Raw genomic sequence first — 13719 nt, forward strand, 5'->3', positions numbered from 1 at the left:
TAATGGAAAATTTTATGGACCTAGAGGTTGATCCAGAGCAGCTGTGATGGATGTAGCTGGTGGATTTCCTTGGCAGGGATTTTGCCTGTGGTATCAGGAAGGTTGTTATCAGCAGCCATCCTCAAGCTGAATGACAGTAACACAAGCCCACTCTGTGACCTCTTCTGGAGCTAAACTGAGAAATCTGAACCCAAGAGTAAAACCCACCTGACCCACAGAGGCAATTCTAATAGGCAGAGATCAGGCAGGATGATAAATAAACAGACTATTTTCTATCGGCCTTATTCCCTTCCTGAAAGTACCCTTATTATACTCAGAGTAGCTATTCAAGCCTCAGAAGACTATTGAAGCAGTCCCTTGACAGGAAACCTTGATAATGGCTTAGGTCAGCAAAGCTAACAAGAAGTGAATTTGACCCATGTTTTGCACAGTAACTTGGTTATACAGAAGCAGTGCTGTTGGGTATGTAAAACCAAATGTTCATACTAATCTTGAACTTCTGTGGTTTGTCAAAATGTGTCCTGGTGTTCTGACTTTTTCTGGGAGTTGGTGAGGGCATAACAAAAATTACATTATATTCCATTAAAAATTACTACTAAAAATCTATCACCCATGCCAAAGATAGGCAAATGGAATGAAAGAGGAATTTGGTTTGTAAAAACAGTGCAACTGATGAGATAAAATTCTTCAGCTGTATTAGTGAAAGCTTGTCTGGGTAAGCCATGTCAAACTAAGAACATAGAAAAACCTTCAGTTGGAGCAAAGCTATTAAAAAAAAACAAATTCAGTTTAAGGATGGTAGACTAAAAAAGAACTATGCAACCTTAGTGCAAAGTTATAACAGTAATCTGTACCAGAGTGACAGGGGACATTGCTAAGTGCTTTGAAACAGGTAACATCGGACTAAATTCATAAAATATGGACTTCAAAAACTTACATTAATTTTTAATATTTTATGACATAAAATGAATAATATAAAGCATTAATTCTTCATATTTTATGAAGACATTAGAACAACTTATAACTGATTAGCATTTTTCCTATGAAAATTTGAACATAATATTACTGAGGACTGTAATTAAAATTAGTAGCATGCCTTAATTCTAACTTTCACCATTAGATCTAGTCTTTCCTAGTGAGTGAGTATCTGTTCTTATGCTAATGGACAATTAATATATTTCTGTAACAGAAAAAAATCCTATCTAATTTTCTCTCTTTTCAAAACAATGCAAATAGTTCTGAAAAGACTGTTCAGAAAAGACATACATGACCAGTCATGTTCAGAAGAAAAATCTAATTTATGAAGAATAGGAAAAAAATGCAGTGCCCACTATGCATAGTAGGGAATCAGGAAGATAATAATGGAAGGACCCACTCCATTGTTAAATTCTGCCTTTGATCACTTCAGAATAATTTATCCTTTGCCTAGAACATCCATTCCACATGTCTGTATTCCTTAAAGCCCATTTTCTAAAAAAAAAAATAATCACTTACATCACCTGTTAAATCTACCCTAAAACAAGAAAAAGCTTGGTAAGAAAAGTTGTTTTGAATTTCCATTCTGGGCCCAATCCAAACAAAACAGTTATAAATGTAGGCAAGAGAAAACAAGTCCACTTTAAGTAGGGCTACAAAAGAAAGATGATCCCAGGATGAGTACTCTGCCCTCATCTGAAAGCATTTCATTAATGGCACTGATACTGAAAGTAATGTTGATAAGTGCAGCCTATAAATTTTAGAATATGTTCAGGATGCTCTTTGCTCACTGGACTAGAAACAGTTTTAAACTGCTTTCAGCTTGTGCCAAACTGCCTTTTTTACAGATGAAGTCAATAATGCCTAACACCAGGTCTGGATACAGTAAAACATGTTCATTGTTATGCTACTTGTTAGACATTTTGAAGTTCCTGAAGTTCTCTATATGTATAAATATATATGAAATATATTGAAGCTCGATATAACTTCAGTTATGCAGAACAAAATACGGTTTGTTTTGATTTAATAAAAATAATTTAATAATTATAGTATTAGTTTAATTTAACTCAAGTCTCCTATTTAGAGATTATCACAGAAAATATGCATTACAGGACCTTAAATGTGATCAGTGAAATGAACCAGAAAAAAATAATCAGATATAAAAGCTACTGATTTTACTTTCTGTCTTGGAGCGGTTTATGATGATAGTCTATTCCACGATCCTCTGCTTTATGCCCAAAATTGATTGCTGTATCTTTAAGGCCCAGGACTGGGTATGTGCAGGGCTGGGGAGGGGGGAGCTTATGGGGGTTTTGGTGGGCAATTTCGAGGACTCACTGCACACATGGTTCCATGGCTCTGTGAGGTTTGGTTTTGCTGGCTAGCTCGGTTTTGTTGGTACAGGCAAAAGTTTTTCCCTTCCCTGGCTTGAAGAAGCTGTAGTAGAAATCTTTCATCTGCCTTGAGGTGAACTCAACAGCTGCAGGTCTGAGAACAGAGTGGGACTGGCGGGAGCAGGGCTGCCCTGTTCCAGCCTCAAGCCTCAGGGAGCCAAGGGAGAGAAAGCACACCAAGAGGCTCCAGACTAGGCTTTTAGCCTGCCATGACTGCTGTGTAGAGGTCAATACCACAGCCACCAGGTTTTTTCCTCCTGCTGAAACTCCTCGTGGAAGCTCCACTTCCCTCAGAATGAAAGCTGGTGCTACCTTAAACCATGTGTTGGGAAGAGGTATTTCTCCAATATTTTCCCCATTTTTCAGGCATTTTTGGGTTTTCGTTCCTCTGCGAGTGCGGGGCGGAATACGAGTTCTGATGGTTCAATGTTGTTTTTCTTCCTTGCATTGGAGGCATTTTGTTGTTAATAAATCACTGGTTTGTTTTTTTTTTTTCACTTTCCTCTAGTATTAATTTTATACTGGTGCAGGGGCATTGTTGAAACTCTTTAGAGGAGACATTACAGTGTGTCCTCTCTGAAATTTGTCTCAGAAGTGAGACATCATCATAAGTCCCATGGTTCTCATTGAATTAACCAACTGATAGAAGCAGGCTTCGTATAAATAGAAGTATACTACTTCAGTAAATGGAGGAGGCAGAAGTTACTCCTTTACCTCCAAAAGTTAGACAAAACCTTTGACCAGTCAAAAACATTCACTGAAGCATGCACAACCGTGTGTTGAAGAATGTGTTTGAACAGAAACAATTTGCTGCATCACAACTTATGTGGAACTCAAAGTGGCAGATTGCCTTACAAAATCCATTAAATACAAAACGCACACCTGAACAATACAGGAGTCCACACACCAAAGGACCTCTGTCTTTAAAGAATGAATGAATGCTCACTGTCCACATGCTATTAAATTCTAGCACATTGCAAACAATACCAACCAAAATGCCCATTAAATAGCAATGGGATGTGACTGGAGTTCTGTCAAACCCATCAACTGGTTTCACAAGAACATGCAATATACAAAGGAAAAAATTGGTTTTAGTCACTTCTACAATCCATCACAAACAAATATGACACCTATGTGTAAGGCTTCAGATCCCATTACTGATTTTACAAGCAGTAATTTCCAAAGAGAAATTTCAAAAGTAAGAAGATTATTGGATGTTTTTACTCCCCAAAGATTTTCTGTCTTTAGCTTGCTTTCTGATCTGACAGCCTTCTGCATCATTTTCTCTTCTGACTATATACAAGAGGAGTAAAGAGAAAAATGACAAAAGACTTTGCATTATTGGCTTGAATGAAAAAAACCAGAAACATGTCCTCTGTATTGTACAACATGCTTTATTTTCTTTATGTGGGTTTTACGCACTTTAAATCTGCACTGCATCATCAGAGGCATACAGTAGGTAGGTACCTACTATTTTTCACTTTATTACTGCTGTTATATATATCAAATAAAGAAGAAAAGGAATCCTGAACCATATAGCCACTTCACTAGACTGAAAGATTAAAACAAAGCAAATTTAGAAAAAGGAAAAAATAAAAGGTTGTGCAAATGTATTTAGAATGATTTAAAAAGGAAAAAGTTATCACATTATGGATTAAAGCCTTTAAACAAAATCTGAGCTGTCTTACTACTACTTACAATGCTATCTTTGTATATTGTCAGTGGCTTTACTGAGTTACCATCAACCATGTAACCAACAGTCATTTGAAGTGAGATCTTCAATCTGAGTTCAAGCTACTCAACTTTAAGTCATTAATGCTATAGAAATAAAGTGTGTTTACACATTGGCACATTTCCCAGATATTCTGTGCCCAGAACTTGCTTTGCATATTATGAACAAATTTATAGAATTTGAAAACAAAACCAGAAAGACAGATTTCCTGTTCTCTTTCACCTCTGCTTCAGAGAATGATCATCATACCAAAATAGCAATGATGGCTTAGCAATCTCATGAGTTAACACAAGGAGATCTGAGGCATAATTTTGTGCTCTTCACCAGTCTTTATGTATTATCCTTGCTTGTGAGAAGCCTAGTGTTCTTTTAACAGAGTCATTTGGAAAAGATGCTTGCTACTAACATCTTCAGAGAGCTGACATTAACACATGGATGAACCAAATTTTCCTCTATCCTATCTTCTCAAACCTGTTTTCTCTCTCCTGAATTCATTTAGTTCATTTTCTAATAGACTCCAGGGCTAGCAAGCATCATCCCTCTGGATCTGCTCCCACTGTGAAACATCCCTGGGGGAAACCCACAAACTACAGCAAATAAACTCCTCTCTGGAAACTCATAACAAACCCCTTGTAAGCAGCAGAAATCCTAATTGCCACCAGTGATCTATGGGTCAAGCCTGTAGTTTGTTTCCAGTGCCAGCATGCAGCAATACTCCTGCAGCAGGCAGAGCTGTCGTATCTGCTTGTCACTCATTTTTCAACAGCACAGCTGTGCTCCCAGGGTTTCACACACCCAACATAGCTTCCATTGGATGCCTTTTAGAAAGGAGAACACACTGCAGCATGGAGGGAGGGCTTCTCTCTTCAACATTGTTCTTTATCAGATCTCAGGATTTCTCTTCAGTGATTTTTAAATGACTGCTAGCTTTCCAAAGGAAGATATCACTGAGATTATTTTTTGAAACCTTCTTGTTATTGAGAGCTGATGTAAACGACCTTTTTCCTATTGTGTTTCAATGCTCTGTCCAGACTAAAAGGTGAAAAAGGCAAGGCCTCACCCGTAAAGTTTGTGCCACACATGAATCTTTCTACAGCCTCTTTAGCCCATCTGTATATTTCATTTAATCTGAGACAAAATAATTTGATACAAGCATAAGCTGTGACACCTGTTGGTTTCAGTATGACTGTGAAACACCCATTTACTTCCCCTCTGCCAATTCTGCTAGTGGGTGTGCCCACACTTATACTAAAATGAAAAAAAAAAAGGAAACAAAAACATTCCCCTTGTGAGCCTCCAAAATCTTCTGAAACCAGGAGCTGTACTTGTTTTCAGTAAGGCCCTATCTCAGATTCTTTTATGGGTCTTCTTTTCTTGCAAAAGAAAATGATTACTCATTTTCTTTGGAAAGTCCCCTGTATCCCAGAGGTAGACAATAAAGTACAAATAAATGTGAAATGAAAAAGCAAGTTCTAGCAAGAACTTTTGCTAAGTCCATTTTCTTTGACTACTTCACTAAAGATATGATAAAAAATGCAAATTATGACACTTGCTTCCACTAAATACAGACTAGAAAACATCAATAAGCTGTTTCTGCAGTGCTCATGAAGTACAGGAACTATAATATTTCTATCAAAAATATTGCTTTAAAAAGTTAGAAATAAAAGTAATTCTCTTTTACACATTACAGAAGTAACTATTATTTTCCTAATTTTTCTTATGGCCTATGGTTCACCTGTTGAAGACAGAAGGACAGAGCTCAGAAAAGGACTTCAATACAGCAGTGTTATAGTATTGGATTCCTAACATGAATCCAAACAGCACTAACCTCCCACACATGTATAAATAGGTCCTCATGCCTACAAATGAGGATAAGAATAAGCATAATACCTAAGAACAGGTTTCACAGGAGCAACTTCTGCTGAAAGAGACATGCAAGACACAATAAAGAGGGACAGAGACTTCTGTCTAGAATGGGAAGGAAATGAGTTCTGGTGAGAGACTTCAAATCTCATTCCATCCAAAACACATGCATTACTAGCATGCATTACTAGATGCACTACTAGCATCTACCTCAACTACAGTGAGTCTTCAAACAGCAAAGGAGCACAATCCAGATTTATCACCTAATGAATCAGTTATTTTCTTGAAAATGTGTTCTGTTCTTAAAACATCATACTAGGCATGTCAGCACTGACCTAACCCTCACAAGGGTCTGAAATAGAGCAATTCTCACCCTTCTTCTCACGTTCTAATTCTTTGATGTAAACTGAAACAGGCTGACAGGCTTCCCTTAGCCTCTGAAAAGCCTATACACAACTTGTGTATCAAATAAAAAAATTCCTTCCCTCACATGGGAGCCTGACACTGCCCAGATGCTCTCACTCCTCTCCCCACTCCTCAGTGGGGTGGGAAAAGAACAGGAAGAGCAAAACCAAGTAAAGTTAGGAATCAAGATAAAGACAGCTTACTAGGTGAATGAAAGAACCACCTGTCACCTTCTTATTCTGCTACCACAGTTGTATTGCTTGCTGAGCATGATGCTGGACTGCATGGCATTTCCTTTGATAACAGGGAAGTTTTGAGGCTGTGCAAGTGTGCACATTCAGGTGCAGCCAAAACATTGGTGTGTTATTAACAACTTTTTACCCAGAAATAGAACACACAGCACCTACATTTTGGTACAAATGTTCGGGAAGAAGGTAGTAGCTATTAGTCTTAGCATGCGGTAATTCCAGACAAAACATCCTCACATACTTCTCAGTGCTTCTGATCTGAGAAGATCACTTAAAACTCTCCCTGTGTACCATCAAGAATTTAGAGACTTCAAACAAATCCATTTAAACATTCTTGAAGGAACTTATATGCATTAAAAAGTAAGGCTACAGAAGACACTAAGCCAAACTGCTCATTCCTATGCTGACACCACTGTTTACATTTGTGCCAGTGTATTATTTCACTGAAGCACTTCTCATGTTAACAGCCCAATGACTTGAAGTGACAGAAGCAAAAGGCCAAATTTTATAGTGTATATAGCTATAGCTTTGTTCACTTATTTCCACATCACCTCAGTAGTTAACTAAACATTTGAAGAAATCTGTTACTGGCTGGATGCTTAATACAACCTCTCCTCATCATAGAAGATCAGTAAGGATAAAACTAAGTGCACACATCTTTAAAAACACTTGGAAGACGTTACAATCAAAATAAAAGAAAGCAGAATTTTTATTATTGTCTTATCTTGGAAACACCACTTTTAAAAAAATGAAGGAAACCTAATAATTTTCTTATGCATGTATGTTCTAGCCAGAATCAACAGATAATTCATCTCATGTGTCAAAAAAAAATCCCAAGAGAAGCTATTCTCAATTCTATTAATACTATATGGCCAACATCACTGTCTGTGGATTCCTGTCCTGTTACTGGTTCAAAAAATGTTTCTAGTTTGCTTCTCCATTGCACAGCTACAGGTTTTTTATGGGAGTATGAAATGATCAAATGGGATTTATAACACATTTTTATGGTTTTCAGAAACACAAGTTTTATGTAGGGGAAAATAAATAAAAACAACCTAAAATAAAAAAATAATATAGTAAGTACCAAAATAGTTTTCAAATAAATATAAATTTGCAGATACACTGTATGACTAACAATGTGTTACTCCCTGCTTAGCTCCTATGAGTCATTAGCATTAGTTAGAGTGCTATTGCTCATGGTAGATAACCTAAACAACAAAACTTGGAAACGGAAAATTTCATTCCTGTTCTTTCTTATGACTAATTCTGTTGATCTCCAGTAGTTGAAACCTGAAATTCAATCTGGGAGGAGTAGGTTTTATAAGTGTTAGGTATATAAACATTGCTGATAAGGAACAAAACAGTTGCCTCAGTAAGAGATGAAACTGTTCTCCCAAAACAAAAACTTACAGGAATGTATTGTCAAAAGGTAAATAAGAATTTAAAAAATTGGATAGAAATACCCCTATTATAATGATAAACTTATCTTGGTTTACCTGGCAGAATAGACCAGGGAGTGAAAAATATAGAAAAACAGTTTAGTGTACTGTCAGTTCTGCTTTTATGTCCTCTACTTCAACTGTGCTTGCCTCCAATGAAAACTCTCAAAAAGTAAGATATTGACAGGCCTTGATAAATCTTTCAGAAATGTGATAAAATAGAAGAACTTGTGCAAAGGAAATAAAAGCTTATCCTGTGAAACTTTTAAACAAGATTAGGGCATATCCTTAAGGGATGCAGGGTGTTGCTGCTCTGGAAAGCAGGTGCTAGACTGAAAAGTCAACCCTGGAGTGTCGCCACTTCAAGAACAGGAACATCACTTCCGGCTCTCTGCATAGGACAGCATATTGGGATTAGATCACCAACATTATACAATAGATTAGGTTCTTAAAATCCAAACTAACTGGCTTCCTATTTGTTTGAATAACTTAAACAAACCCAGTTCCAAGGATACCCTAGGCTAGGGCACAAGGGTACTTACAGTGTAAAACACTTCTTTTTAGCATCCACATATATAAAAAACAGGATCATATTCCACTGAAAAGTAGCTAGCGTGAATTTTTTCCCAGTATTTTGAGTATTTATATACATGATGCAAAAGACACAGTCATTTTATTTTTAGATTTTTAGTGTAATGGCCATTTTTTTTTCTCAGGTGATTTATTCATCCATGTATTTCAAAACATCTCTTAATAAATACATTTTAGCAGTTAACTGAAAAGGGAAGTCTGGTAGGAAGAAGAAAATAAACAGAAATATTTATAGATTAGTTGTACAGATTAGAATTTAGAATTTTCTAATCTAATGTTATTAGATTAGAAACAACTCACAGTAGTTGTTTCTCAGTACAGAGCTGCTGGAAAACTACTTGATTTCTGCATGTTTCAGTTTCTGAAAGTATCTTCTCTGTAACTCCTGGAGTAAAGAACTCTGAAGATTTGGTAATGTTATGCAAAAGGCCACTACATCCAAAGAATAGCTGTTTGTTTTGACTAATAAGAAAAGGAGATCCTGCACTGTGAAGTGACCACAAATAGGTACAGCATAATCCTTACATAGACAAAACTCAGAGATTTCAGCGGGAGTTCTGCCATGTTTAATGCAGGATAATACTGCTCTTTCACAGGCAAAATCAAGGAGGAAACAAATAGAGCACAGGCAAATCCCACAGGATGTCCACACAATTGTTCCATACCCAGAAGATGGGAAGGAATCTAATGTGAAGCAGTTTCAGTGATATTGCTGCTGAATGACTAATAGTTCAAAATATCCAGTTCCCTACTGGCTCCACTTGAAGAGCAGCCAAGAAAACATTCTTACTCTTCAACATGAGTGTGAGAACTTTTGTTTTGTGGATTTAGGAGAGGAAATACAAGAAAAAACTTCACAGAAAGCTAGTATATTTTGAATCTGTATTGCTTTTCAGGGCAAGGGGGTGGTGGTGTTCAGCCTCTTCAACAGATGTCTTCAAATATTCACCAGCAGAAGCACAAAAAAAAAAAAAAAAAAGCTGTGCAAGGCTCTGGGAGTTAACTGACCTCTGGTTAATGTACCAACTACACGTTCAGTGTCAGGAATCCTTCTAATCCCTCCACAGATCCATGAGGTGGGATCCATAGCAAAATGTTCTGCTGATCCTACTTTTGAGTTTGGTTGTCTGCCACCAGTAGAAGTATGATCTGGACTCTAGCCCCAGCAGCCTCGGTTCCTGTTTGCTTACTATTTAATCCACATTCAATTCAGCTCTGCTACTGAGACAAGCCTCTATACAGACACTTTCCACACCTCAGAGATTAAAATTTAATTTGGGTTACTACTACAAATAATCCTAATGAAACAGTTCAGCATTAAATCTCAGCCTCCTTAATAAAGTTTCTGAAATTAGTCACTGAAGTCAATAAAAAGAAGTTATGTGGTTTGTTCAGTATAATTATTTTATAATTAAACTTCCTGGCAGTGACATTAGAGAGCAAGTAAATATTTTTAATCAGTTAAGATGTTAGTTTAAAGATCGTAGTTTCATTAAGTTTCATCTTGATACTCCATCACGTATTGATTGCCTCATTTATTTTGTCAATATGTGCACATTGACATTAAAAATTCTATAAACTAGCTTTTAGAAACACTTTGGGAAAAAAATCATGCAACGGTTCCCAGATCACTCTCAAAATCTCATATTCAAAACTTACTTATCAAAAAGTGAAAAAGCAAAATAGAGAGGTAACCACTTGAACTAAATCTACTGAAGAAAAAAAATCTGAATACAATGGCCATTTATGATACTACTCATTTAAAAAATAGTTATCGTGCTGGACCTTGTATGTATATAATCTGGTTTTAAAACCTAAAATCCTTCTCAGATTCTAGAGGAGCATCCATCACTCACAGCAGCTTTATAAAGCATGAAATCAGCAAAAAAGTAGCTTCTTTTTCCAATACCACATTACCTTCTTTTTAATCCAAAAAGTGCATAATGGACAGAAAAAAGTTTTAAAATTATCTCAGAATGCAGTCAACTGATCAATAGAGACTATCTGATCAATAGCAACTATGGAACACTATGTACAGCTCATAACATTTCTTTCATTAAAAGAGAAGGAAGAACAGGAGCAAGAATTTCAGTCCAGGGCTGTGATTTTAGCCAAACTGACCTGTTACTAGATAAAACTCTAATATAACTTTATACTGCATTAGAAATATCGAATTTGGCCTCATTAGATCAGAAATCAAAGAAAATTTATCTTCTGCCTTTAGAAAGTGCCTAACACCATATGCTTTAAAGGTTAACGAAGGAAAAATTTGACAGTTTGATGCATATTAAAAGGAATAAGGACAACACTTTTCAAACCTTGAACCTGCACTGTTCAGCATAGGATTTGTATTTAACATGTCAGGTTGGAATCATGAACCTTATTGATTATTAGATATGAAACGATTTCGCCCAAAATTCACCATATCTCCACATTTTAACATAATTTTAGGTTCATTAAATCAAAGAGCTCTTGACATCAATTTAAATGTACTGTAGAGTATAAACTGCAGATTCAACAATTACACAAATCTATGCAGTCATATCAGATGACACTGCTAAGTATAATCTATAATACACTTAATCCAAATTTTCAACAATTCAGATGGCAGAGCTTTTGTTGCCTCATTCAGAGAGACAATGTAGGTACTAATATATTTTTAAGACAAAGCCCCCTAAAGGACCTTGAATTTGGCCAGTTAAAGACTGCACATTCTGAATTACCATTCACATTGGATAATTTTACCCAGATTTAAGCAGATGGAAATTAAAAATGTTGTTTATAAACTGGAAGCAATCTCAGACAGGTTTATATACACATACAAATGACCATAACTATGTACTTCAGACACTTTGAATACTTGGAAATTCAACACAATCATGGCCCATAAATAGCTAAAGTCTAAATGTCTAATGAAATGGAGTAACTCAGTAATAAAGTAACAGTTTTCTGAAGGATTCCTTAATTTCACAGGCAATCGGCAATAGATTTTTTTTCCAGTGCCAGAAGTGCATCACAGAGGGAATGCAGCAGTTAATCTATGAGACATAGCAAAATATCCTGAAGAATGATTTATGCCTAAGCTTTACACTCATACTACACTGGGATAACGGTTCAAACATCCCTTCTAAACTTATCTCAGCTGCTGTAACAGTAAGAACAGGTACACAATCAGTAACTGATGTACAAGCCAATAGGCTTTACTTTATGTATACAAGTACTTACAAGTACTTTAAGGCAACTTCTTACACCCCACAAATGGCACATTTCAAGGAACTCAAACTGAATATTACCACACTGTCATATTTTGATGTACAAACACATTGCATTACCATCATCTTTTGAATGATTTTCAGCCATAGAACTATATACTTTCAGGCATAGACCTACATACAGTAGTTACAAAGACATTTGAGACTTCATCTGACAGTTTTTTTAAATTATGGGGTTAAAAAGAAAAATATCCGCTTAAAGCATGGATACATCTTTTTTCTAATAAGTGGTTTCATTAACATCTTCAGTGATTCTCATCAATGCTTTTGAATTGCCAAAGCATCTTGCCAAATTCAAAAGGAGAATGATTGCTCTAAATCCTAGATACTTTATGAAGGAGCTCAGTACTTTCAAATCTGCCAGGTTTCATTATTTACAGGGTTGCTTCCTTACCCTGATGCTGTTTAGATTGTATTTTTTATCTTCACAATTGTTTCCTAAAGAAGACATGTAGCACTTTTATTATACACTGAATTCAGACTATTTTTAAGATTAGCTTATCATGAAACAATGATACTTTTTTACATAAAAGTGCAATTGGAAAAGTTATTGTGCAAATGCATTTCAGTTGTTTGCAGCAGAGCTGGCTAAATGAGTGGCCAGCATTTATTACCAAACAAACCTGCCATAAATGCAATCCATTACATCAATATGGCAAATACCATACTCCTTTTGACATTCATCTTTTTTTTCTGCCTGCTAGGAATTCTACTTATGATTTCATTGTGTTGAGGACAGACCAGTCTTTTCCATACACTTACCCTCTGACAGCATGAATAAGTCTCAGTGATGGATAGGCAGTTCGCACTTTCAATTTATTCTTAAGGATTAATGCATTAACCCATTCCACATGCTTCTCTCCACCTTTGACCATGAAAGCTGGGATCCAAAGGACACTGTCATTCAGCATGGACAGTCTATGCACAAATTTTTCTCTGTCACTCTCATTCCGAAAGCCTCCAAAAGCTCTTTGTACAACTGATGGGTTCATGGTAATAAAATCAGATTTAGTTCCCACATCGGCAGCATACTCCACCACAGGAGCTAGATTGCACCTGAAGAGGAAGAAATTAATGGAAAAATAAAAACAAATATGAAATATTAACTCAGAAAAATGTGTGCACGAAGGGAAACCTAAAAAGGAACATGAAATCCCAATTCCAATTAATGTGAGAAAAAAATACCAATATAGAAGGTGTGATAATACATAGTATTTTACTCAAGTTGGACAAGGATCAGACAAATTTTTAAAAATATTAAGTGTACAGAATGCTGTGACAAAACAATACTCCCCTTTGGAATCATTTGGAAACCATATCGTTATGCTCTAGAATGCATCAACATATAAAGCAGCACTTGTGAGTAATATGCTTTCTTAAACCTTTTACCTTTCGTTATTTGTTTATCATCATATTGCCAACAGCTCTCACACAAAGAAAGCCATGCTAACAAAATAAGGCATATTTTATACAATTTAGTCCATGCATTTTTATTTTACTTTATTTACAACACAGTATTTATATATTATTTACAAACAACCTTTACCCCATCTTTAAATGAATTTTTGGTACTTTTGGTTTTGGTATTATCACTATGGTTAGGAAGATGTTTAGAAATTTTTATTTGACTTAGAACTGCAATTTTTGGAAAGAAATAATTAACTGTCAGTTTTCATTCATATCTCATTTTCAAACCTTCTTTAATTTTTCAGTAGCTTTGTGCCTTTTTCCTAGGGTTGAAAAGTTCTCATTTTGCCTTTGTTCATCAGATTTTTACCTCAATTACATAAATACATACAT

At 35.9% G+C, this 13719-nt stretch overlaps 1 protein-coding gene across 2 annotated transcripts in view; it reads right to left on the minus strand.

Moving 5' to 3' along the window:
• ST8SIA4 (ST8 alpha-N-acetyl-neuraminide alpha-2,8-sialyltransferase 4) overlaps window positions 1-13719 on the minus strand; it is a 54544-nt gene that overhangs the window by 15064 nt on the left and 25761 nt on the right. For both annotated transcript variants that reach the window (XM_066569392.1, XM_066569393.1), the window contains one exon: window positions 12682-12975. In XM_066569392.1, the coding sequence (XP_066425489.1) occupies window positions 12682-12975 (294 nt within the window). The remainder of the gene's footprint in view (window positions 1-12681; window positions 12976-13719) is intronic.

Source organism: Molothrus aeneus, chromosome Z, assembly GCF_037042795.1.
Source record: "Molothrus aeneus isolate 106 chromosome Z, BPBGC_Maene_1.0, whole genome shotgun sequence".
Classification (NCBI taxonomy): domain Eukaryota; kingdom Metazoa; phylum Chordata; class Aves; order Passeriformes; family Icteridae; genus Molothrus; species Molothrus aeneus.